The 27,277-nt window shown below is 51.2% G+C and overlaps 2 protein-coding genes and 1 long non-coding RNA gene across 3 annotated transcripts; 1 reads left to right on the forward strand and 2 right to left on the reverse strand.

Moving 5' to 3' along the window:
- Positions 1 to 17,027: 17,027 nt before the first annotated feature.
- On the reverse strand, positions 17,028 to 18,212 carry LOC133925852 (uncharacterized). The gene is made up of 2 exons (XM_062371602.1): positions 17,826 to 18,212; positions 17,028 to 17,690 (listed from the first exon to the last, which is right to left on the reverse strand). The coding sequence occupies exons 1-2, from the start codon at positions 17,903 to 17,905 to the stop codon at positions 17,192 to 17,194; spliced, it is 579 nt and encodes a 192-aa protein (XP_062227586.1). The 5' UTR covers positions 17,906 to 18,212; the 3' UTR covers positions 17,028 to 17,191.
- A 630-nt stretch (positions 18,213 to 18,842) lies between these two features.
- Positions 18,843 to 20,233, forward strand: LOC133925853 (protein trichome birefringence-like 19). The gene has a single exon (XM_062371603.1). The coding sequence runs from the start codon at positions 18,873 to 18,875 to the stop codon at positions 20,121 to 20,123; it is 1,251 nt and encodes a 416-aa protein (XP_062227587.1). The 5' UTR covers positions 18,843 to 18,872; the 3' UTR covers positions 20,124 to 20,233.
- A 2,537-nt stretch (positions 20,234 to 22,770) lies between these two features.
- On the reverse strand, positions 22,771 to 23,978 carry LOC133925855 (uncharacterized). The gene is made up of 3 exons (XR_009911019.1): positions 23,772 to 23,978; positions 23,544 to 23,669; positions 22,771 to 23,196 (listed from the first exon to the last, which is right to left on the reverse strand). It is a non-coding gene; the product is annotated as an uncharacterized LOC133925855 (long non-coding RNA).
- Between the last annotated feature and the right edge of the window lie 3,299 nt (positions 23,979 to 27,277).

A 27,277-nucleotide genomic window follows, 5' to 3' on the forward strand; every position in this document is an offset into this window, starting at 1 on the left:
CCCCCGAGGACTCGGTTCCCCGAAGGTCTTACCGAAGTACTCGGGAGAGAGTGCTCGGGGCTGCACGTGGTAGCCCCCGAGGACTCGGTTCCCCGAAGGATCTGCCCAAGTGCTCGGGAGAGAGTGCTCGGGGCTGCACGTGGCAGCCCCCGAGGACTCGGTTCCCCGAAGGTCCTACCAAAGTGCTTGGGAGAGAGTGCTCGGGGCTGCACGTAGCAGCCCCCGAGGACTCGGTTCCCCGAAGGATCTGCCGAAGTGCTCGGGAGAAAGTTCTCGGGGCTGCACGTGGCAGCCCCCGAGGACTCGGTTCCCCGAAGGATCTGCCCAAGTACTCGGGAGAGAGTGCTCGGGGCTGCACGTGGCAGCCCCCGAGGACTCGGTTCCCCGAAGGGTCCTACAGGAGTGCTCGGGAGAGAGTGCTCGGGGCTGCACGTAGCAGCCCCCGAGCACTTGGTTCCCCAAAGGTTCGCGCAAGATCGCCCGACAACCCAAAGGGTCCCGTCGGCGGGGTGTCAGCCAGTCAAAGGTCCAATGCCATATATAATAGGCACGCGCGGCCTGACATCCTGACATCCTGACATTCTCAGCTGCCCACGCCCTAGTGTCAGACCCTGCCATGCTTTGGCAGGGGGGGCGTGGGTCCATTAATTGCACGGGTCCCGTCCCGTATCATCCGGGTGCCTCGGGATAACGTTGCCAGGATCAAAGCATTCCGCTTGCCACCCTGCCCTGACAGAAGAACAAGACAGGGTGGGCGCACCGGGCGCCTCTATGGCTGCCCGGTGGGCCCTCTCAATGGCGCCGGAGGACGTCCACAGTGGCGGGTGGTCGGATGCGTGCCGCATTTTTCCACCGCCCCTGTCACTTCGCCAAAACGGAATGATGACGCCTTTCTCCGTGGCGCCTTGGCACTCGCGCCCCCTCTTTCCCATTCAGGATAAGTCGAGGTCGGCGTGTGTATAAAAGGAAAGGATGGAGAACACAAGGATGGTACCGAAGAAAGTTCAGACGCAAAAAAAGACGCAAAAGTTCGGATGAAAAGTTCAGGCAAAGAAAGGCGAAGTCTAGCAGAAGTCCAGTTCACTAAGCCAAGCCCAGATTAAGAAACGAAGAACATCACAAACAAGCTCGAGCAGAGCTAGAACACGGGAGCCTCAAGCTCTCTGTAGACAACACACCCTTGTAACCAGACACATCCTTGAAGAATACCCTCCAAGGAAAGATATTGCGCTCACACAGGAGTAGGGTGTTACGCCCCCGTGCGGCCCGAACCTGTCTAAACCCCGGTGCATCTATCTCTTTTTTGCACTAGGTCGATCATCCCCCACCACCAGCCGTTGCATTTATTTCCGTTTCCATTTATTTCCCCGACGAGCTCGTTCAGGATCATCCCCCCGGTCGAATCTTTAAAAAGGGGTCTCTCGGGATCCCTGCGACAGGAGTTCATCCTCCGACACTCACCGTCATCGTTGGTGCACCGGAGAGCCTTCCCCGATGATGCTCGAACTCCGTTGCCACCTCCTCTCACTGCTAGCCTACCTTGATGCCTCTCCGAGACATCTTCACTACTACATAACAGTACATCATTATCGACTCCAAAACCCCCTTCATTGCCAGTTTTGGAGCCAGCAATGGTTGACAGGCAGTGATAGTCCCCGACTATCACTGCCAGCTCCGTGGACCGACAGTGAAAGGGGTTATCACTGTCAGCTGAAGGATTCGGCCGACAGTGATTCCCTAGGTATTACTGTCGGCTAGTGGTTTCAGCCGGCAGTGATTCCCAAGGCATCACAGTCGGCTGAAAGCTTCAGCTAGCAGTGTTGTGCCTCCCCTCCCCATCTACTCCGACCCTATCCTCCCTCTCTATCCTCTCTATCCTCCCTCTCTCTCCTCGATCTCTCTATTTCTCTCCCACTCAATACATGCATACAATGAGACATATGTAATGTAAATCAATAATAAAGGCACCTTCATTAATACATAGTAATTCATGTCACACATATATACATAATAGTTCTCACAGGTCACCTCTCACACCCGGCTTTATAAAGGGATAAAACCAAATGCAAACCACATGTATGACAGGATCAAGTTTCATACATGCAGCGACTTCATCAGTGTATTACACACAGTGCCATTATTACAATGTTTAAATTACACAAAATAGATAGACCTCAAAGTCTTTAACTAAAGCACACAAACTAAATACAGCGAAGCTCCCATCTTCCACAGGCAATGGACCAGGGGATCCACCAGCCTAGCAATCTTCATCTTCATCAATGTAGAAGTTTAGTTCTCCTTCAATGTCTCCATTGTCTGAGCAGCGGTTTGATGCACATTTGGATGGAAATAGCAAGTGTGAGTACATACCGTACTCCGCAAGTGTGGGAAATATATGACATGCAAGATTGATTAAAGGAATAGGCTATAACAGGTAAATTTGCATAAATGCCAACAATGCTATCATAAGTTATAAAAGTAACCTATTTATCTGTGTGAATCATCACTAAACTCCCAACTCCTAGAAATCCACATGTTTCCCAACTACCTGAATTCCACATCAGGTTCCCAAACCAACCAACTTGATACTCATCACAGGTAACCAAGAACCATCAACTGACATTTACCCATCACAAGTAACCAACCAAAATAACTAAACCAAACTAACTAATCATGTGAGGATCCAAGTCTCTCATGACCGTGAGCATGGCTGATATATCAGATTGTACACTATGCAGAGGTTGTCCAGCTTTTCCACGAGTCGTGATTTCCTTGTTGCCGTGTTGCGCAAACACTTAACACAAACCAGTGGTGTGTTGCCCGGAGATCACTACAAGGCTGTTATAAAGCATCCTCCAACAAGAATAAGTCCGCTAAGGTTTCACCACCGTCAAAGTGGAGTCACACCACCCAGAAGCCCCCTCATGCGCCTTGTAGCTCCGGAAAGAATCACTCTTCCCTTCCACTACGCCAGCAGTGGCTCAATCTATGCTGAGGATCCGTTAATTACTAAGTCAGGCTATACCCATATAAGCCTCGTGGATGGACAATAATTCTTGGATTGTCACTCCACAAAATGGTCCTTAGGACACCGAGCAAACACTACCCCACCAAAGTGTTTCACACCCTTGTGCCTCATGCACCATCATCAACCAACCTTCCGCTCAACATCCCTAAGTTCCATGTTGCCACACAAGTTACCATAATTCCCAACTCATAGTTGCATCATTCATTAATCATGTTTAACTAATAACCCATCCGTACCCTTGTGCAATGCTAAGCATAAACTACCCATAAACCACCACTAACAGCTAGGCGACAGGGAATATATGGAACATGGTACTATAAGTAAATAGGATTCAAAATTAAAAGCATGCAAGTTTGAAATAAATTATGCATTTAAAAACTTGGATCAAAATATTCGAGGACACTTGCCTCTTCCAACTTGCTTCTCAAACTCTTCAAAGGCTTGGTCCTCGAGTTTCTCGAACTGCTCTTCGTCTGCTCTCGGAACACAACGGAAAAGCACACACAAAATTAGCTAAGAACAGTACACCAAACAATAGCTAATATCTATGAAAAGGGTACTAAAGATAGTACACGCTTCTACGAACACGAGAGCATAAAAATCACCGAAAACAGAGCTAAAATGAAAAAGTTACGCTAAAACAAGTTTTAGACTAAATATGAAAAAGAAAAGGACTGTTTTGAATAAAATAGAGAGGTCAGGACCTTTTGTAAAAATAGAGGGACCTAATTGCAAATATGAGAGAGTTTAGGGACTAAGATGTAAAATGATAGGGGCTTTTTGGTAAATTTAAAAAAATTTAGGGGCTTTATTCAAAAATTAACCTTTTCTTGAATTAAAATAAAACTAAGGTTGACTGGGTAAAGGCTGATAATGTGGCATTGAAACATGGGCTCTGAGGCTGAGGTGGTCGGCTGACGTGGGCGATGAGGTGGCAATAGCGGCTGACTGGATTAAAGAAGGTGACACGTGGCGACATGTGATTGGCTCAGGTGAAGGAGTATTTTGAATCTAATCTAGACCATCGATTATAGATTGGGCGGTGAGAGAGGAGGAAGGGGATTAACCGACCAGTGGCAAAGAGGAAACAACGACAGGAGGGGAACTGCGGCGGCAAACTCACCGGCGAGGGCGAAAACCTCATCGCTGGGCACAAGGGACGACAGCGAGTGGAGGAGGAGAGAGAGGAGTGGACAGCAAACCCGTTTGATGGCATACCTCAGATGGCGCAGTTCAGGAAGGTAGTTGGCAGTAGTGGAGGATGCGGCGGTGCATGGGCGTGTCGAGGAAGGAGCTCCGCGATCGGGACGTGAAGGGGAGCAGTGGAATCAACTCCTCGAGAGCACGCGGTCCCGAAGTTGTGCTCAGTTAGGGTGGAGAGGCGGCAAGCGGGGCGGATGGTGGAGCTCGACGCGACGGCAACAATTGTGGCAGCGGCTGGAGCTAGAGGCAGCTCGTTCGAGGAAAAAGCAGGTTGAAGGAGGGGGGTGCGGACTTATATAGGCGGGGAACAGATAAATGAGGAGATCGGCATGGATTTGACAGGTTTGTTGAGATTTGGGCTCTGGTGAGGCGGCGGCGCATCGTTTCGTGTCCGGCTCGAACTCGGGCGGTGCGGCGCGTGGAACCAGACGGTTTGAAGCCCACCAATCAGCGGCGCTGGAGAGCACGCGTTATTTGGCCGGGCACCTTTTCGCAGCTGAGGGCTTGGGATTGTCGGGCCTAGCCTTCGGCTAACAAAGGCGGGAAGCAGGCACGAGATTGGGCTACCGAGCGATGGCCCAGGCGGGGAGAGGAGGAGAAGGAGGGGGGAATGGGCTGGCTCAGGCGGAAAAAGGGATAGTGGCTGGAAGAAAAAGGAGAAAAAGAAATGATAGGAAAAGATTAGGCCCAATGAGAAGGGAATTGATTTTTCTTTTGCAAATTCTTTCCAAATTCTTCCAAAAATCAAACGGCGCACCTCGAGGTTTTTTTTTCCCAAAAATTAATTTGCCACACAATAAAGACCCTATTGCATCTATTCTCAGCAAGAATGCAACATAACAATATAATCTAGATTGATTATTTTATTTAGAAATTAAACTTTTCTCTTAGGGTTTTCGAACAATAAACTTAACACCTCTAAATGTAACAATAAAAATTATTTACTATTTCCAAACATTGAAAATTATGGTGTTACATCACCCCCGAAAAGTCAGTCGAGTTGAGCGAGTCCAGTATCCCTCTACCTCTCCTACAATGAGGACCACTGGCGGTGATATGGGAACCGGGGGTTCCAGAGTCCTGAGGCCAGGACAGCGCAGTGCCACATGGCGCCCTCCCTCGGGGACCATCTCCCCGAGGGCCCGAGAAAGGCCAAGTCCGGGAGGGGGTGCTTGGGGCCAAGAACAGTTGGCCCTCGAGTACCTAAAGTTCCCGGAGGACCCAAGAAGAGCTAACTCTGGGAGGGGGTGCTCGGGGCCATGAACAGTTGGTCCCCGAGTACCTAGAGTTCCCCGAGGACCCGAGAAGAGCCAGGCCCGGGAGGGGGTCCTCAGGGCCAAGAACAGTTGGTCCCCGAGTACCCAGAGTTCCCCGAGGACCTGAGAAGCCCCTTGCCGGTGGACCCCACAAGGACTCCACGGTGAGGTGTCAATCGGTGGGAAGCCCGATGCTACATTTAAGGGGGAGTGTGGCCGATCACATCCAACCACTCTCCCCCACACCTGTCGTACTGAGTATGTCAGTCCCTACCACCGTCTGGCAGGGAGGCATGGGCACAATTAATGCGACGGGTCCCATCGCACGTCCCCCCACGGGGCCCATAAAGGAAGACGGCTTGAGGATATCGTCGATGGGCTCGAGGCGTATCGCCTGTCGCCCTGCTGTGTCAGACCATGTCAGATCTACTCTGACCGGACGGGCATGCGGGGATATTCAGTGGCTGACCGGTGGGCCCCCCTGCACCTGCTAAGGTTGGGGCGTAAAGATCGACGGGACCATCCAAGGGACGTATTTTCAACCCCTAAAACATCAAACTGTAGATCCATAATGGTTGTTTTCCATTTATGCTTTACGGGAACTTGTGCCCCCGTTCTGGGCACGCCGAGCCTTTCCCCGGGTAGGGTAAAAGGGGGGGCACTTTGTAGAAAGATAGGTTGAGGCTAAGTTCAGAAGAAGGAAGCTCAAGACTTAGATTAGTAGCAACTTGTAACACAGAGATCCAGAGAAAGGCATTCCAAGAGCATTAATAACACATCATACACACAGGAGTAGGGTATTACGCCTCCGTACGGCCCGAGCCTGTCTAAATCCCTTGTGCATTTACTCCTACTAGCCGACGATCGTTCGTCCCTCCTAGGTCCCATACATTCACATAACCCCATGTATGAGGTAGATCCAGAATCAGTCCCCCGATCGAATCTCAAAGGGGGTCCCTCAGGATCCCCGCTTGCGTTGTTCATCCACCGACAGCTGGTGCGCCCCTGGTCACGACCGGAGCTCAGAACCTCTGCTTGCACCTCAATGAGCGGAGGGCCATCGAGGATGTGCGCGTCACTCTCGATGGTCGCGGAGGACCAAGCTTCCTCTATGTCGGCCCGCGACCGCCGAGGTTCACCCCCTAAGGGCACAGCCGGCGCCGTGGGATATGGCATGGGCTGCCGTGCATTCACCAGCGAGCTCCGTCGGGTCAACTAGCCCATGAAGTTTTGGCCTGAACTACCAGAGAAGTACGACGGGTCCATCGACCCCATCGAGTTCCTCCAAATCTACACCACTGCTATTCAAGCGGCGGGCGGGAATGAAAAGGTGATGGCCAACTACTTCCACATGGCCTTGAGGGGCTCTGCTCGCTCTTGGCTTATGAACTTACCCCCAGGATCTATTTGCTCCTGGAATGATCTATGCCACCAGTTTGTGGTGAACTTTCAGGGCACTTTCGCGCGCCCCAGCCTGGAGTGCGACCTCCATGCCGTCAAGCAGCGGGAGGGAGAGACGCTGAGGCGGTTCATACAGCATTTCAGCTAGGTCCGCAACACCATCCCGTAGATCACCCCCCACGCCATTGTTGTCACCTTCCGGCAGGGCGTCCGCGATGAGCGGATGCTCCAGAAGCTAGGTACACATGAGGTCGAGACCACCGTGGAGCTCTTCGCGCTGGCCGACAAGTGCGCCAAGGCGGTGGAAGCTCGGGCGTGGCACGTCCCGCGCCATGAGCAACCCGCAGCTGACAAAGAAGGTCCTTCCCGCTCCAATAACTGGGAAAAGGAAAAGAGGAAGAAGCACGACGCTGCCCCCGTCCTCCCGGCGGAAGGCGCTACCCGCAGGCCGGCATGCCGGGCGGCTGTCGACAAAAAGCCCGCTACCGCGAGGCCTGAGGCAGGGAAATGGTGTGAAATCCACCAAACCGACTGGCACAACCTCACTGAGTGCCGGTCGGTCAGACCTCATGGAGCGGTGCCAGAAGGAGCGCGAGGAGCGCCACAAGGGTGGCGATGACAAAGCCGCCCCCGAAAATCAAGAGCTCTGGTTTCAAGAGCCTGAACACACCGTTCCCTTCATCGACGGAGGCGTGTACACGCCCTCCTCTCGCTGCTGCATCAAAACAATGCGGCGTGAGGTGTGCTCGACAACCCCGGGCGCCGCGGCCGCAAGGCCCCTCAAGTGGTCAGAGACCCTGATCACCTTCAGCCAGGTGGACCATCCCGCAAGTACTGCAAGGGTGGGGCGACTACCTCTGGTAGTGTCCCCCACCATCTGCAATGTGAAGGTCACCTGAGTGTTGATCGACGGGGGTGCAGGCCTGAACCTCCTGTCCCAGGAGGCGTTCAAGAAGCCGTCCCTCCCCTTTTATGGGGTGATGCCGGGACACATACTACCCCTCGGGCAGGTCGAGCTGCCCGTCACCTTTGCGAGCCGGGACAACTTCTGAACGGAGAGCGTCGTCTTCGACATTGCGGAGGTCCCTCTCCCTTACAATGCGATCCTCGGGCACCCGGCGCTTGCTAGGTTCATGGTGGCGATGCACTACGCCTACCTCACGGTCAAGATGCTGGGCCCTGCCGGCCCCATCTCTGTGCCCGCTGAAACCGGCAGCGCCGTCTCTTGCTCCGAGCAGCTATACTCGGCCTTGGTCTCCACTCGAGCCGAGGTCGAAGGACACTCAGGGGGCCTCGGACCCTCTTCATCCAAACCCCAACTCACCGCCGACGCCTCCATCCCCACGAAGGAGGTCGCGGTGGGCGAAGACCCGTCTCAGGTCACCAAAATTGGTGGTGACCTGAGCGACAAATAGGAAAGCGCGCTCATCGCCTTCCTCCAGGCTAACGCTGACGTGTTTGCATGGTAGCCATCGGATATGCCTGGGATCCCTAGGGAGGTGATCGAGCACCACCTTGCTGTGCGCCCAGACGCTCAGCCGGTGAGGCTGAAGATCCGCTGGGTTCATCCAGGAGCAATTCAACAAGCTCCTTGACGCTAGCTTCATCCGAGAAGTCCTCCACCCGGAGTGGCTAGCAAACCCCGTCGTTGTCCGAAAGGCCAATGGCAAGCTGCGGATGTGCATCGACTACACCGACCTTAATAAGTCTTGCCCAAAAGATCCTTTCCCTTTACCCTGCATAGACCAGATTGTCAATTCCACTGTGGGGTGCGATCTTTTGAGTTTCCTTGATGCAAATTCGGGTTATCACCAAATTCGCATGGCCAGGCAGGATGAAGAAAAAACATGTTTTATTTCTCTAGTGTGGACTTATTGCTATGTGTCTATGCCTTTTGGTTTGCGCTACGCTGGATATTCGTTCCAACGGGCCATGCGCATTACCCTTAACACGCAGGTTGGTCGCAACGTCGAAGCTTATGTCGACGACATCGTGGTCAAGTCCCGAGAATGGGCCACCCTACTGGAAGATTTGGCCGAGACGTTCGATAGTCTCCGCACCACACGCCTGAAGCTCAACCCCGAGAAGTGCGTATTCGGGGTACCCGCGGGCAAACTCCTCGACTTCTTGGTTTCTAGTCGCGGAATCGAGGCCAATCCCTAGAAGATCCAGGCCATCGAGCAGATGCGTCCCCCAGCTCGGCTCAAAGAGGTACAGTGCCTCACTGGGTGCATGTCGGCCTTGGGGCGCTTCGTCTCCAAGCTCAGGGAGCGGGGGCTCCCTCTCTTCAAATTGCTGAAGAAGATCGGTCGTTTCGACTGGACACTGGAGGCCGAGCAGGCCTTCCAAGACTTGAAGAAGTATCTCATCTCACCGCCTGAACTGGTGGCCCCCACCGAGGGTAAGCCTTTATTGCTCTACGTCTCGGCCACTCCTCAGGTCGTGAGCATGGTACTAGTGGTGAAGCGTGATGAAGGCTCGGGGCAGGGTGCTGGGTCCGAGCTCCCAGCCACCCCCGAGCAGCATTCAGGACTCTTGACCGGCCCCGACCAGGGGGTCGAGCCCGGGTCCTCGGCAGGCCCTGACCACTGTGTCGAGCTTGTGGGCTGTGACAAGTCCTCACGTGAGGCCGCAGTCGGGGCCCGCCGGATACAGCGACCGGTGTACTTCGTCAGTGAAGTCCTCCGAGATACCAAGACAAGATACCCTCAAGCCCAGAAGATGCTTTATGCAGTGCTCATCGCTTCCAGGAAGCTGTGTCACTACTTCCAGGTGCACAAGGTCTCGATGGTAACCACATACCCACTGGGACCGATCCTACGGAACCGAGAAGGCACTGGGCGTATCGTCAAGTGGGCGGTCGAGCTCGCAGAATTCGATCTGCACTTCATCGGTCGCCACGCAATCAAAAGCTAGGCTCTGTCTGACTTCGTGGCAGAATGGACGCCAGTCCCCGAGATCGACAATGAAGAATTGTCCGCTTACCCCGGGAAAGACGGGCCCGGGTACTGGGTCATGCACTTTGACGGCTCCCTCACGCTGAAAGGCGTGCGGGCTGGAGTGGTGCTCACCTCCCCGACAGGTGAAGTACTCCAGTATGTTGTGCAACTGCATTTCCGGGCGACCAACAATATGGCGGAATACGAGGGCCTCATCGCTGGACTCTGAGCAACGGTGGGTCTCGGGATCCGGTGGTTGCTTGTCAAGGGTGACTCCCAGCTAGTGGTCCACCAAGTATCCAAGGAATACCAGTGCGCAGACCCGCAGATGGCGGCGTATGTGGTGGAAGTCAGGAGGCTAGAGCGGCACTTCGACGGCCTGGAGCTGCGGCATATACCTCGTCGCGCCAACGCTCTGGCCGACGACCTCTCCCGCCTGGCCTCTACCTGGGCTCGTCCCGGCCGGAACCTTTGAAGAAAGGCTCACGCGGCCATTCTTCCTGCCTATCGACCAGATGAAGGGGAACCCTCGAGCTCAGTCGGGGGAACCCAGGCTGCACCCTCAGTGGGAGGTCCCGCCAGGGTGCCGTCGCACGGTGAGTGTGCTGCGCTTGCCGGTAGTCCTCAAGAATCCTCGTGGATCGACGAGATCCGAGGGTACTTGAAAGAAAACATCCTTCCCGGGGACGATGCCTCTGCAGAGAGGATTGCACGGCAGTCCAAACGCTATGCAATTGTAGATGGGGATCTCTACCGGTGCGGCACGGACAGTGTCCTCCTGAAATGCATCACCCGGGCAGAAGGTAGTGAGCTCCTCACTGAGATCCATGAGGGCGAGTGCGGTGGCCATGCATCGTTCCGCACGTTGGTCAAGAAGTCCTTTCGGCAAGGTTTCTACTGGCCAACAGCCCTCCAGGACGCTTCCGAGCTGGTTCGGCACTAGAGGGCAAGCCAGTTCCACGCAAAGCTGATTCACCAGCCAGCTCTTGGCCCTTCGCGGTCTGAGGGCTAGACATCTTGGGTCCATTCCCCTGAGCAATCGGAGTCTATGAGTACCTGTACGTCGCCATCGACAAATTTACCAAGTGGCCGGAGGTGGTCCCAGTCGCCAAGGTTACCAAGAACATGGCAATCCAAATCATCTGCGGTATCACAAGTCGCTTCGGCGTCCTAAACAGGATCATCACCGACAATGGCACTCAGTTCACAAGTGTCCTATTCGAGCAATACTGCGAGGACCTCAAGATCAAGCTTTGCTTCACTTCTATTGCTCATCCCCGTAGAAATGGGCAAGTCGAGCGCGCAAATGCTGAGATACTGAAGGGGCTCAAAACCCGAACCTACGACGAGCTGGCAAAGCATGGGAAAGGGTTGATCGATGAGCTACCCACTGTGTTATGGGCCAACCGGACCACGACAAGCCGGGCCACCGGGGAGACGCCTCTCTTCCTCGTCTACGGCGTCGAGGCTGTCCTCCCCTCCGAGCTCACGCTCGGCTCACCTCGGGTGAATGCATACTCAGAGGGCGAACAGGAACAACGAAGACGCGACGATGTCGAGCACTTGGAGGAGCATCGGCAACGAGCCGCCGTCCGAGCCGCTAGATATCAGCAGAGCCTGAGGCGCTACCATCAGTGCCACGTCCGGGCCCGATCGCTCAAAGTTGGGGATCTGGTTCTCCGACGCGCTCAGACGTGCGAAGGAAAGAATAAACTCTCCCCCATGTGGGAAGGCCCCTTCATCATGATCGGTGCCCCGCAGCAAGGCTCGTTTTGATTGGCCATAGAAGACGGGCAGCCTCTCCCGAATGCGTGGAGCATCGAGCATCTACGCAAATTTTATCCATAGGTGAGCGTATTTGTGCTCGGGCCAACCAGGTAAGTTAGCACTTGCTATTCATTTTCGTCACTTCTGTATAAATCATTAATATACGCCCATATTACCGGTCGAATTAGATCAGTTACCGAGCGATTTTTTCAAATTTTCTGCATTGTCGGTAACCGCTCGGTTTTCTCGATTTATCAAGATGTTTTCTCGATTTTCAGTGAAGTTTAACAAAAAAAACCCAAAATTTATCTCAATCTTGTAAAATCAATAACTAATTCATCTGAGTTTCAAATCAAGTGAAACAAAATTGGTTGGTTTCCTTGTAACATGATATACATGATAAAAGTATTTATACTCATAAAAAAGTTAAAAAATTTTGTGAGAAAATGTATTTGTTAAACAAAGTTAAATGCATAGTTTACTCTTTGCTAACCTAAAAATTATGAAACTAATTTTGTTAGTCTTCTTGCATGATCCTATGTCTTTCAAAAATACAGGAATTCATGAATTAGTTATTGTAACATGCAGGATTGTGTAAATGTGTTGTAACTAGATTAATTCATACTGACCCATCACATCTCAAAAAGTAGTGAAACCACTTTTATTAGTTTATTTATACTATGATTTATGTAGAAAAAATAATAGTAGACATGAAAAAGTTAATTATAGTGTTGTTTCTTAACATATTCACTTTATGCTTATGAACTTTGTAAAAATTATAGGGAAATTAAGAAAACTCTAGATAAAGTGAAATCAATTTTAAAGATCCTCTTAAGATATGTTTTACATAAGAAAAATATGTGTTTGCATGTTAAATTTTTCCTTAACATGAGTTAATAACTGAGCCGCACCCTTCAACTTTTTTCATTTTTTTCAAACTTTCTCCCTATAGAATATGATGCAGACGACATTATTTTTTGAAATTTTTTTCACATAAGGTCTTATAATTGTGTCTAGTTTTTTAAAGAATTTTTTGAATTTTTTATTTTTAATTTTTTTTAAATTCAAATTCGGTTAGAAATCCAACCAGACCGAAATAACCGGTTATTGTAATTTTTACTCTGTAACTGTCGAATTTTTGAACCCTGACCTTGACCCAATTAGTCCACCCCGCGGATGCACCAGTCTTGTCTCACCTGCGCCTGACACAGATTCCCCTCTCCCGGCGTCCTCAAGCGGTGATCCCGATCCCCTTCCCGGCGACGTATCTCGTAGCTGAACGAGGCCGCACGCGAATCGGATGGGACAAGCTCCGAGCCACTTGTGGACTGGAGCTGCGCGGCCTCCAGGACCTCCGCTACGTCACGCATCGAGACAACGATCCTAGTGTCGGCAACAGAAGGGGATCCAGGAGGAAATCCAAGTGTGGCGGCATCTGCGAGCTCCTCACACCAGCAATTGGAGGGGGCGGGCCTCCTCCAGGCGAGGCCACGTGGGAAGCGCGGCGGCGCAACGTCCAGGAGCTCTGACAAGCAGGGAATTAGAGCTGCAGGCTCTATTGGCGTTGGTGAGCTCCACCACGGCAGGGAATAATGAGCTTGGCAATGTTGTATTGACCTCTGCGAGTTTCGTCATGCTGGCAATCGGAATGCGAAGTGACCTCCAGCATGTTCAATTGGTTCTCCCTAGCCATCGAATTGTTTGACCAACACAAAGCATGGAAAACAAGCAGCTGCACACATGATAATCCGACGATGGCTTCAACATGGGTAGGGAAGACGATGGAGAAGATGGTAGGGAGCGGATCCCAGCTGCAGCGTTGGAAGATGATCCAGATACTAGATGCTGGGACAATGTTAGGAAGCCCATGTTGTTACTGCGTTACTGAGAAAACTACCGACAAAATCAAAGACTGATACCGAACAAAACCCATGTATGGCCATTATTCCCCAACATTACATGGATTAACTGAAGCACAGAAATGCTACTACAGAGCAATCTATTTTCACTAAGCTCTTTACTACGATTCAGTGTCTGCTATGACCTGGATTTATTTTTTGAACAAGTATGAATGGATTTAGTAGTTCTCCTTTTTCACACTTTAGTAATCCTTCAGTAGTACTAAGGTTTGGAAATTCACTCTACCAGGGTTCGGTAGTCGATCTTTCGGGTTTAGTAGTTCATCACGTCGGGTTCAGTGGTCGATCGATCCTTCAGGTTCAGTAGTCCATCTCATCAGCTTTAGTAGTCGCTCTCGTAGTCCATTGCATCGGGTTTAGTAGTCGATCTTCCGGGTTCAGTAGTCCATTGCATCGGGTTTAATAGTCAATTCTTCAGGTTTAGTATTTTTCCTTTTATTCGGTAGTTCCAAATCAAACTTCGGTAATTCTCATTTCTTCGTCAGTATTTTGCTTTTCTTGACTAGTTAATCCTTCTTTTTTTTCTTCTTTATACTACCAAAAAAGGGTGATCACTGTCTATTCCAAAACCTTATCACTGCCGGTCTTAGAACCTGTAGTCTTTATTCGGCAGTGAAAATCGATACCTATCACTACTAGGTCTAAAACCAACGGTGATAGGTGTTTTGACAAGCCAAAAAAGGAACAAGCTGGCTCGAAATCGAGCCGGCTCGGCTACCGCCACCGCTGGCATACTCCGCCGCCGCTGTTATGCCATAGCTCAGTCTTGCTCCACCCTGCACAAGAAAACGTGATGGCACAAAGGCTACCACTGCATCACATGCATATTCGATAGTGGTGGCACACACGAGCTCCTCGATGTGGCGCTACTGCACGATGAAACCTATGGACCCACTCTTCCATGGCAACCGTGAGGGGGAAGACGCCAGATGTCACCGTGAATCTGGCGGGGAATAAGGGATGAGATGCTCTGCTACGATTGCGATGAACTAGTCGACCTCGCCGACTTGCTCACCGGCCGCACCGCCCTCGAGTCGTCCGATTGGCTTGTGCTCACCGCCGACAGTGGCGCCGCCGTGGTCGTCGAGTCTAACGCTGACGCAGATAGCCCCCGCCTACCCGACGACCCCCCGCAACTCGACCTCCCCTTGAAGCAGCCCAAGCAACCCATTTCTCACGCCCTCAAGTCCTCCTGGCACCACCCCCTTGATGCGCTCAAGCCACCGACACAAGCAACTTCTCGCGCCGCTGCTGCAGTGCCAGGAGACAAGCTGAGCGCATGCGAACCGTGCTGCCGCAGGGGAAGGCGATCGGGACAGGCTACGATGGGGCGGGGGGAGAGCAGGGCCACTGAGGGAGATAAGGCAGAGAAATAGAGAGTTGGACGTGGGTAGAGAATGAAGAGAGAGAGAGCTGGGACGTGAAGAGATAAGGGAGATAGAGAGCAGACGTGAGCCAAAATCCAATCGGAATGAAATTTTGGGTCCAGACATGACTTCACTGCCAGTTAGTATTAAAATAGGCAATGTTAGTATCACTATCGGTGTTGGCACCGGACAATTTGTGTCGCCCATGGTGGCAAGTCCAGAGTCGGGGCGGGCTGCGGTTGAGTTTGCCTCACCGCCGTCGGGCTCGTCGGATCTGAACGACAACCACGATGACACCCAGAAGTGATTCCGCCTTGTCGACAAGATCATTGGGGCGGCGGGTCCTCCTGGACTGGCTGCTCGGGAGCTCGACAGTGGCGAGCTACTACTAGCAAGAGACGAAGAGCCCACAACCTTCATAGAGGCCGAACAACACATGGTGTGACAGCAGGCAATGATCGATGAGATGGTAGCCATAGAAGACAATTGCACTTGGGACTTGGTTGATCTCCCGGCGGGAAGGTACACCATCGGGCTCAAGTGGATCTTCAAGCTCAAGTGAGATGATAAGGGTGCCATTGTCCGTCACAAGGCTCGATTGGTGGTAAAAGGCTATGCTCAACGGCATGGCATCAACTATGAAGAAACATTCGCGCTGGTGGCAAGACTCGACTCAGTTCGGTTGTTGCTCGTCGTGGCTGCTCACTTTGGGTGGCGTGTGCATCACATGGACGTGAAGACAGCCTTCCTCAATGGCAATCTAGAGGAGGAAATCTTCGTCGAGCAGCCTCCGGGATTCATCAACGAAGATCACCCACACCAAGTACTGAAGCTCCACAAGGCATTGTACGGGGCGCCTGGAACTCGAAGTTGGACGCCAGACTAAGAGCACTCGGGTTCTAGAGGAGTTACATTGAACATGGTATCTATGCACAGGGAGGTGATTTGTCTTGGCTTGTTGTCAGGGTGTATGTGGATGACTTGATCATCACTGGTGCGTCCGACAAGAACATCGACTTGTTCAAGGAGGAGATGCTGAACCTCTTCCGGATGAGTGACTTGGGGCCTCTGTCACACTATCTGGGGATCGAAGTGCAGCAGAATCAAAACGGCATCTCTCTTCGCCAAGCAATGTACGCCAAGAAGCTTGTGGAGAAAGCTGGATTGACGGGCTGCAACACTTGCAAAACACCGATGGAATCTCAATTGAAGCTGTCTAGGACGAACTCGAGTGATCTGGTGGATGCCAAGTATTACCGCAGCCTGATCGGAAGTCTTCGTTACCTTGTTCACACACAGCCAGACATATCCTTCGTTGTGGGGTATGTAAGCCGGTTCATGGAGGCCTCCAGGCAAGAACACCTTGTTGCCGTCAAACATTTGCTGAGGTACATTGCCGGGACAACAAGGTATGGTGTGACATACCCAAGACAAGGACATGGTGAGCCGCAGCTAGTTGGGTTCAGCGATTTTGACATGGCAGGAGATGTGGATGATCGCAAAAGCATCTCCGGTGTCATATTCTTCCTCGGAGGCAAGCCAATTACATGGCAGTCCCAGAAGCAGCGCGTGGTGGCATTATCATCATGTGAAGCTGAGTACATTGTCGCTGCTACAGCAGCTTGCCAAGGCATTTGGCTCCAGTGACTACTGACTGATGTTCTGGGAAGAAGAATTGGAGTACCGAAGCTCAAGATCGATAATAAGTCAGCTATAGCACCGAGAAAGAATCCGGTATTCCATGATCGAAGCAAACATATCGACACAAAGTACCACTTCATCAGAGAGTGTCGAGGAAGCAATGATTGATTTGGGTTTTGTTAAATCTGAAGAACAGCTTGCTGATATCTTAACTAAAGCTCTCGGGCGTGTCAGGTTTCAAGACCAACGTGCAAAGATTGGAGTCTCCGAGCTGAAGTGAAGATATGCAAGTATTAGGGGTGGGGGGGGGGGATTGTGGGGTGTAATCCTTGCTTACTCTTCTCTGTCAGGTAGTTTAGCTAGCTGAGTCGTGGGTCAGTAGGAGTAGGATCGAGTCCGTTGGAGTCAGTCAGAGTTTGTTAGTTTTAGTCCGGTTCTTCAGACAGATATGCACGACTTGATCGGCTTGTGGGATGGCACAAGACATGAAGATCATGGCGTGCATATAGGCCTCATAGTCCACTACTTTGATTGTCTGTTTAAAGGAATGAACACCAGAGAAAATGCGTGAGCTCCCGCAACACAAATCCACGCTGAGTTCCGTCTGAATATTTAGTTACTGTAGCACGACATTTTTCGGATTTTCTTCAGTCTGTACAACCGACCGATTTCAGAGATTGTGAGAGGGTCTGGTGAGCGATCTGAGTGCTAGATTGCCAACAGGCCTGCCCAGGATGTACTTGGCATCGACGTTGAGCACCTTGGCCAGGAACTCCGACGCCCTCTGAAGCTTCTCCCTGGAGCACCTCAGCAGGGTCGCCGCCTTCCTGAACAAAAGCGAGTTGCGCGGCACTCCGAGCTCATCGGCGCGCAAGAGGATAGCCGTGACGCTATCCAGGTTGCTAGTGAGCAGCGTCTGGTAGGCGACGCACATCTTAGCAATGTCTCGAACACTTGGCCTGCACTCCCGCAGCAGCCGGATGATGGCCTTGACAGCGGTTGGAGGTTCTCGGGCGAGCCCAGGAGAAGCAAAGAGAAGCCAAGCTTCTCGTTGATGTTGCAGGAGCGGAAGATGATGTGGACGTGGCGAATGAAGCTGCAGATATGGGCGGTGCAGAAGCCATGGCCTGCAGAAGCAGTCGACGCGGGCCCTGAGTGTGTTGTCGACGCTGCGAAAATTGGATGCTATCGTGCGTCAACTCATCGGTAATCGGGGCCCTGAGTACAGGCACAACGGAGCTGCTCGGACTACCGATGCTGACTTGCCGGAACCGCACTCAATGAAGGACGGGATGTTCGATTACCGAGGAAGGAGACCGTGATTATGGCGGCGCAGCTGCATGAAGGCTAGGATCGTCGAGGATTGTGGCGGCATCCTCGACATGGGGCAGGACGACTTGAGGAAGAAGCTGCCAGGTGGGGATCACGAGGGCGCGGTTCAGAGCTGGGAACGGGCGCGGGCATGAGCGCTCCGGATCGGGGCTGGATGCGCGGGAGCGGGAAGGTGGGCAGGTGTGGTCGGGCGTAGGAAGAAGGAGGGGTGTGCTCCGAGGAGAGAAGCTGGCTTGGTCCTGTGGTGTAGAATAACACTCCCATATATATATACCTCGGGGCACGCTTCCCCAGCAAGGCTGGCGTCCCCCGGGCCGGCAACGGCAAGGTTCGCTCGCCAGCCTTGGATGGCTTCGCGATCGATCGGCCGGGCAGGCGGTCTCGGTTCCCCGTGCGCGCAGCCTACCAACCAGGTGCTCCAGGTTTTTGCCAGCACCGCTGCCGCGCGCACAGGCAACAGAAATCGGGAGACGTGGGAGCCTTGTCGCTGTGGCGCGCCGAGGGAGGCGCCAACACCGGCTCGAGTGGAAACCATCCATGCAAACTCTCCCTGGGCCGCCCGGGTGCAAATCTTTCTCTGTTGAGTACGTTGCCGCTGCGACCAAGCGGAAAGCGAGGTCGACATTTGAGGATCATCGATGTTGTGAAGCTGTTTCTTCTTCTCGCCGTTCATGCAGGTTGCTTACATGATCTAATACACCGGAGAGTATCTCTAGCACACAAATACTGAACTGAGACCAAGAAACACAACATGCATGCATCCAGCGGCCACGGCTGCGCACGCACGCCCATGTGGTCACGACGTCTTCGTCGAGCACATCTCGCCGATTACCATGTTAATTAGCTATTGAGTTGACTTTCTGGTGGCAACCTCCCACTACTGAGGCACTAGTAGTACCGGTGTAACATGCCGCGTTGACTGATCATTTCAGATTATAATCACAGATCGCATTCTACGGTACCTCCTAATCAGCAACGCACTTGTTCTCCATAGCCACGACACCGCTGGCTGCCCACCCATGAAGACGCTCCCGATGATTCCGTCCATCCGTGGCCTCCTCACCGGAGATCGCCGCGGCCGCCACGCTGTTCCCAGGGCCGCGTCCGTTCCCGCGCTTCTCTTCTTCGCCGTCGCCACGTTCTCTGTCTTCTTCCTCAGGTCCTTCCAATGGTCACCCATTTTCTCCTTCGGCAGCGCCACCTGCGACCCCACGCGGGGCCAGTGGGTGCGCGACCCCGACGCGCGGCCGTACTACACCAACGCGACGTGCGCGTTCATCGAGGGCTACCAGAACTGCATGAAGCACGGCAAGCCGAGCCTGGAGTTCCTGCGGTGGCGGTGGCGGCCCTACGGCTGCGGCGAGCTGGAGCGCTTCGACGCTGCGCGGTTCTTCGGTCTCGTCCGGGGCAGGTCGATCCTCTTCGTCGGGGACTCGCTGGCCAGCAGCCACGTCCGGTCTCTCGTGTGTGTCCTGTCGCAGGTGGAGAAACCGGCGAGGTCGCGCGCGGGGAGTTTCGACCACTGGCGCTTCCCGGCGCACGAGTTCGCTGTGGTCTTCTTCTGGACGCCGTTCCAGGTCCGGTGGCGCCTGACGCGCGGCCCGCCGTTGGCGGTCGGGCCGGACCGGCAGGGCGAGGTGTTCGCTGGCCCGAGCGACCTCCACCTCGACGAGCCCGACCAGCGGTGGACGTCCGCGGCCAGGGACCATGACTACGTGGTCGTGTCCGCGTCGCACTGGTTCGCACGCCCCGCCGTGTACTACCGCGGCGGCCGCGCCGTCGGGTGCCACGGCTGCTGCGTTACGGGCAACGTCACCGCGCTCAAGCCGCAGTACGCGCAGCAGGCCGCGTTCCGCACCGTGCTCCGCACGCTCGCGGGAATGGACGGGTTCAGGGGCACGGCGATCCTGCGGACGGTGGCGCCGACGCACTACGAGAACGGCGGGTGGTTCGACGGCGGGGAGTGCACGGCCACGCAGCCGACCGACCCCGAGGACCCGGCGGAGGTGGCGGAGCCTGAGGCCGAGTTCTACAGGGCGCAGGTGGAGGAGTTCAAAGCAGCGGAGCAGTTGGCGCGGAGGAACGGCGTGCGGCTGAGGCTGATGGACGTGACAAAGATAATGCTGCGCCGGCCGGACGGGCACCCCGACCGGTACGGCCACGGCCCCGGCGAGCACGACGGCTTCGACATCGACTGCCTGCACTGGTGCCTGCCGGGACCGATCGATTTATGGAACGAGCTGCTGATTCAGATCCTGGCCCGAGGTTAATTAGACGCACCAAGATTCAGGGCCCTCGAATTCGTGCCATCTCTTCTGAGTAATCAGTAACTAAAGAGCGATGCAGACCAAAATTTTCCGTTGATTTCCTACATTTTTTCCCTTATTGAATTATTGTTCGTGAGACCATCGATCGAAGAAACAGACGCTTCACTCGGGTGTTCTCTGTTCTGCTTGGCAATCGGGCACGGTCTTTCACTGTTCTTGTCGGCAAGGGCAGAACGACAACAACATAATGCATCAGATACCGCAGCTCCTTTCCCAATGGACTAAATTGAAAAATGTTAGCCATCAGTTCGAGGACTAAACACATTTGTTGGGCGCTTCTAGCGCCCGGACGTATGGAATCTAGCTGCATGGACGCTGCTTTGGCCACGTGATTTTCTTAACAACAACTACTCTCCATCGTCTGATATTCCCAGTTCAGGCTTAAGAAAGAACATCCACCACAACAAAATGAAACCCAATTTGCAACATGTAAACCATCCTCCGCAACAGATTTGTGCAGAACCATTGTTCTTCTTCCTACGTTGCAATGTACAGTAAATCAACCCAGATAGACAACAACATAAGCAAAGAAGATCCGCCTGTTCAAAACAAATATGCATAGTGCAGCACACGGAACTCCATTATGAAACATTTCAATTTCGTACGCTCAACATTTAAATATAACAGTTGGAACATTGAGTAGAAAAAAATATCTGCAATAGCCTTAAGGGCCAATCGCTACATCCAAAAATCTTATGTTGCAACAAAAGAAAAAAATAGCTGCAACAAATTTCGCATGTTATCTATTGCAGCATAAAAAAGTATCTGTGACGTCCAAAATCATATGTTGCAACATAGGAAACATACAATTGCAACAAAATCCAAATTCACCTATTCCAACATAACAAAAGGTAATCCACAACATCCTAAATTGCAATATCTTTTGAATCACATATTGCAACAAAAAAGAGTCACTCTTGACAAAAATATTCCGAATTATTTTTTTTTGCCATTGCAACATTTGGTATTACACTCTCCAACATCCGAAATCACCAATTGCAACAAAAACACTATAACTCACAGTTTGTCTTTGATGGTTGCACGGAGCCTCTATGCCCCACCGGAACAAGCTCCACACCGTTGTTGGCACACATTAAACACCATAATGTACTCCTGAATGCTGGTGAATAAATAGGGTAAATACATTGTTCTATGCATATTTGTCGCACTAACACTCACTTGTCTTCTAGTTTGTTGCATCAACTTTATTTGCACAACGACAAAAGATATGAATAAATTGGCACCATAGAAAATTTGGGCAAAAACGAGCCTTTCATGGGCAATTTTCCCAGCTGAACAACCTCGGCAGGGCCTAGGGTTTCCATCCATTCAATCAGCAAAACCCTTAGCCAAACAACTGAATGACTCTGGCAAATTCAACCAATAGATTGCAATTGTTCATCAGGGGAAACCCATGGCCGAACTGCCAGAATGACCTAGACAGACACCTCGAACGAATGGCCGAGGGAACCTACAGTCGAAGGACTACAACACAAGGTTGAGCGACCTCCACCTCCAAGCTGCCTAGCACCAATACCAGGCAACTGAGGGGAGGTCTCGACCACTTAGGTCACTCAGCCCCAAAATGGCAGGCCACCCGACTCAACTCAATTGGCCAAGGAATGCTCCAAAGTGGTAGGCTGCCTGGCCCCAAGACCCAAGCCAATCGAAGGAACAGGCCTCAGTCACATAGCCCCCTGATATGCTAGGTGGAGCCATCCGGCCCCACTGCCATGCTAACCAAGTTAGCGGGCCACCGACTTCTCACGAAACCCTAGGTGGGAACGCCTCAAGCCACCCGGCCCACGCGCCAACACAAGGGAGTTCGGCCACCCAATCCACTACCTTGAAGGTCAAGGGCCAGCTGGCTTCCATGTCCAGGCTATAAATAGGGGAGCACCTCCCTCCTCCTCCCCTCAAAGCATCCAAGCACCATCCACCACTTCACCACTCCATTGTAGGCTTCATCCATGGATTAGGGAAAGACATAGTAGTGAGAGATTCAAATATAGTGCAATTTGGAGTCTGGAATGTTACCACCTCGACGATGTTGACCGTCACTATGGAATAAATCAGCTCTTCCTCAAGTCAGGTAATTATGTGATCCTCTCTCTTTTATATTTGTTTTATGTCTGGTTAATTAATTCTTTGCGGGTTCCATGACATGCTTTATCAGGTGTCTAGGTTGTAGAGTTATCTTGAAGTGCTAGTAATTATAGCACTGTGCCGTACCAAAATGGTGACAACGTGATCGTCGAGCTTGGTAGGAATCACTAAGTACGGGTCCTTTGGGGGAAAAATTTGTATGGAATCGTGCTGCAAATCCCTCCTTCTGCAGCACCGCCCAGATGTTTGCCATGTGTCCCCAGCATCCCAAAGCTAGCGAGCCAAACCAAGTGAAACAGAGCCGAGCCGCACAGCCCGCGACCCATCAACAAAAGCCTATGCTTACTTGACCAGTATTCCTTCTTCCCTTCAGATGATGCTTTTGGTTTTACAGAAATCATATCACATTCAATTTTGAAGCAACCTTGAAATTGCACATAATTCTTTACAATACAGACATACAATTTTTACATTACAGCCATATTCATTCTAACTAAAAGTATTGTAGCCAAATTGAGTCTTTGCGAATAGTTTGAGGCCCCCCAATTTGGCCATCATCTTTGCATACGCAGGCAATTTCTTCCTTCTGCATTTCATCACTTGTCGGAAGGCCCATCTTCAATAAGTTGTCATCTTTGCTAATTTCTGCACCAAGCCAACAGATTTGTGTAGTAAAAGCGACAGCTTGTATACATCCATGTTAGTAAAGATTTGTGTAGTTTTATCACAGCCAACAAATACATACTTAAACCTATGTAGCTAGGTATTTTCGGCATGTTCTTACTCAGAGAAAAATAGAGTACTGAATTGCTCCCTGTGCGTCTCATGTTCATCTCAAGCTCCTCAGTACTAGTGTTAGAATGCCTCGTGCGGATGGGAACAACATGACCAAATAAGAAGAGTCTCACACCTATAAAATTGATCAACAAGAATGAATCAATAGTTAACATAGTGCCTAAATTATGATAAAAATATTACGACTGGCAATTAATTGCTTGGTCCAGAAGACAAATGCATTATATGCATACAGAATATTGCAATTCCAGGCACTATCAAGGCCAAAGCAACGCTTCTTATAATGATCATTGGATCAAATAGGCAATGACTAGTACCATCCTTTCCAATATCAGTAGAAGGGAGAAGGGAAATGAGGAGTTTTCAATATCAGTAGAGACGAGAAAAGATTGGAATATTGCTCCACTAAAAATTAGTTACATATCAAACCCAACAAGTACATATACCAGATATCCAAAATACCTTTTGCTCCTATTGGGGGATCTCAAGCACCTCTGCCCACACGATCTGCAAGAAGAAATCAATTCCATTTTCCAAACAGTATCAGCTGAAGCCCATCTCAAAGCACCTCTACCTACCTGACCAATTCTGTATGCATCTGCATCAGCCGAAGTTGCCACACGAATACCCCAGGTGGATACGACTGATTTGATTTGCGATGGGATCAGGAAAAAGGACGAGATTATCCACCTGGTGCTTGCGATTTGGTCGTCGGATCGGAGTGTACTCATCGCCGCCGCGTGTAGCCGCCGCCATGGCCAAGTACCCAGCGTAACCGACCGCGGCGGGACCAAACGAAAACCTGCTAGAGGGGAGGAAGAAGCGGCCACCGGCGCCACAGATCTGCCGCACCGCACCTCCCACTGAGCTGCCGCGATGGAGTGCCACAGGCACGTCCCTGGCGGTAAATTTGGGATTTTAGACAACAGATATCGTAGTATGTGAGAAAATAGATAATATGTTGACGTATTTATAAATTTAGCATCCGTATTCGGAATCTCAAACGCCGTAACTCAGAATCCGAAAATAGTCTGGTCCCACAATTTTCGACAACGAATACAGCACTGTTCACCGTATTCGACAACTCAGTTGCCGAAAACACTATAAACAGTGTCGTGTTGCCGGTTGCCGAATACGGCCTCTGCATGCGCCGGCGCCAAAGAAGCTAGCAAGTAAAAGTGTATAAAAATGCATGTTTTTTATTTAATTCACGATTTTGTTTGAAAATACAAAAATAGTCTAAAAATTCTAAATGTTTTCATGATCAAACTAGAGATCATCAGCAACCCATTTTAATTAGTTTTGTCCAAAAAGCCTGAGCCAATATTTAATTAAAATTCTCCAAATAAGTCAACTTTTATAAATTCTAACAATATTTAATGCCTCAAATAATTTCTAAAAAATCTAGAAAAATTCACTAATATTGTTATAATGTGATATACTAATTTATAAAAATATTTCCATCCCTATGTTATTTGGTGTAAAAGTGAGTTCCTTTGTAATGCTTCGTTTATATGCATTTTTATCATTTCATGTGATATTCTCTTTTTCATGTGATATCCTCCAAAGAATCACTCCCCGTAGAGAATTTGGATCAGAGAAAACTCTACCAAATAGACCCCTCGTGCTCACAACCATAACTCTTCGCTATTGTTTGACTTTTCGTTGTGTGAATTTTTTTATACAAGTCGGTTAGGGTTGAAACACTACTAATTCCTCATGGATATGATACTCCAGAACATTCCAAGGTTAAGGCTAAAACGGCATTCGTGTGTTGCGAATTAGTGTCCTGTACGAATCAATGAAACCGCCCAAATTGACTCCATCCTACCAAGATCGAGCTCCTCATTGTCTAAATCGAAGCTCTGCCACCAAGATCGAGCTCCTTAAAGCATAAATTGATGTCTTACTGCTGGGATCGAGTTCTTCGCTGCTTGGTTCGACGCCCTAAAGCCAGGATCTGAGCTCCTTGTCATCGAAGTCTAGTGTTCAACAACAAGCCAATTGAGATCTTTTAGTAGAACTAAATCTAGTGTTCCATAACCCAAGAGCCTTTGCATGATTTTGGCCAGGGCATTAAGGGAGTCAATGGAGGTTGGGTGACTGTGGCACTAAGATAGTTAGCCCAGGTAAGCCCATCACCGACTGGGCATAGCCAAACAAAGCTGGTTACCACTACTACAGAAAAGGTCATTCTTGCTCCCATTTTACTACCGGTTTAAAAGTAACTAGCAGTGAAACCATATCGCTGCCGGTTCATAAGCTGAACCGATAGATGTAACCGTGAGCCGTTACAAGCCAATATTGATAGTTCAAGTATCACCGTCGGTTCGAAATACCAACCGACTGTGATAATAACTATTACTACTGGTTCAAAGCTCGCCGAGAAAGCAATAATTGAGGCAATACAAACGGGCATACTTATCTCTGCCGGCTCGTATTACAAACCTGCAGTGATATGGTTTATTACTGCAGGTTCAGAATCTCACCAACGGCCCAATTATTGAACGAAGGCAAACCGGCAGTGTTAATTATTATCACTGCCAGTTTGTATTCCAATCTGACAGTGCTAATTCTTCTATAAATTGATCCAGTCTCCCTTAGCCGGCTACACCCAATCTCACTTCACTTTCAATCTCAAGAAGCCGCTCCTGAGGGGTAGTGGCGGCCAAAGTGGAGCGATGGTCACTTTCTTCACTATGGCTGCCTCTACCCCTTGTGCCTGGCTTCACCTCACTGTATGAGAGCCTGTAGCCACCTTACCGTCTTCGAGCCCGTCGCCACCTCACCAGCTCCATGCCTGTAGACACCTCACCATCTCCATATCCATAGCCACCTCGCCGTCTCCGAGCCCGTAGCCACCTTGCCATTTCCGTGCCCATAGCCACCTCATTGTCTCTGTACCTGGCTTCCCCTTGTCGTCTTCGAGCCCAGCTTCACCTCACCGTCTCTGAGCCCATCACCGACCTCACCGTATCCCTGTATCCTCATCTCCTAAGGCCATAGCCACTGTAACATCCTGAGTTAGGCATGTTGTTAATTACAAAGTTAGCTCCAAATTAAAACTTTTTAGGATTAGATAAGTTAACTAAGATAGGTGTGTGGATGTGTGTATATGTCAGTATATGCACACTCATATGTGTTGGAGTTGTTGAGTTGAGTAGGTATTCCAAAATGTACTAGAAGTAGTTCCGATATAGTCGCTACATCAAGTTGGTTTATATGTGTTGATGGAGATTTTCATGGATCTTTGTGTGGAGGTTTGAAATTGAATATCTCTCGAGTTCAAACTTACTCTTAGTCTTTGCTCAGCTCAAATCTAATTTGAATTCAAATTCATGGATTCAAATCATCTTCAAAGTCTCGAGATCCAAGTCCAAATATTTCAAAGGAACTTGATCTTAATCCAAATTAAATTTCCAAATTGAATTATCCCAAAACTCCAATTGATTCTCTCTTTCTTTTTCTCCTTCATATTCCAAGTGGGCCGTCTTCTCTCCTTCCTTCTCTCTTCTTAGCGTAGCCAGCCCCCTTTTCTTTCTCCCTTGCGCAGCCCAGCTCCCCGACCTGTTCGGCCGTTGCCTTCTCCTCCGCGCAGGGCCGCAACCGCGTTGCCCCGACCCACTTCACCATCTCCTCGGCCTCGGCCCGTTGCCACGCGCCGGCGCTGGAAGACGCCGTGCCGAGTGCGCCTCCGTCCAAGCCGTCCGTTTGTGCCATGCGTCAGCCATCGCCACCGCTCGCGCGTCTCCTTCCTCCCCCTTCTCTTCTCACCAGCATTGCGCGCCAGCTCACGCTGGCCACCGCTCACTCTCCTCTCTCTTTCCCTCTCTCAGCCCCTTCCGCGCCCATGCCTAGTAGCTACGTTAGCGCTACCGTACACGCGCGCTGGTAGCCTCTTGCCGTGCGTCGCCCAGCCATAGACCGAAGCCGCCACGCTGCCGCCACGCTGTCGTCCTCGCGCCACCACCGCCGCTTGCCGAGGACAGCGCGATGCGCCTCGTGCCCGTGCCCCTCTCGTCGCACTACCCCCCCTCTCTCGCTATAAATAGCATGGTCGCGCCCCTGTTTACCCCCTTTCACCAAACTCACCGCTGCCGCCTCCATTTCTCGCCGTCGATGACCCGCTACCGACGTGTTGTCCAGGAGGACCGGGGGTCAGACGTCGTCCCTGTGGCCTGAACGTCGGAAGCCGG

Source organism: Phragmites australis, chromosome 8 (genome assembly GCF_958298935.1).
Source record: "Phragmites australis chromosome 8, lpPhrAust1.1, whole genome shotgun sequence".
Lineage (NCBI taxonomy): Eukaryota > Viridiplantae > Streptophyta > Magnoliopsida > Poales > Poaceae > Phragmites > Phragmites australis.

Coding starts and splice junctions, on each gene's coding strand:
- LOC133925852 (XM_062371602.1), bottom strand. CDS start 17,905: ATGTCGAGGATGCCGCCACAATCCTCGACGATCCTAGCCTTCATGCAG. Junction 17,691..17,825: donor AATCACGGTCTCCTTCCTCG/GTAATCGAACAT, acceptor CAATTTTCGCAG/CGTCGACAACACACTCAGGG.
- LOC133925853 (XM_062371603.1), top strand. CDS start 18,873: ATGAAGACGCTCCCGATGATTCCGTCCATCCGTGGCCTCCTCACCGGA.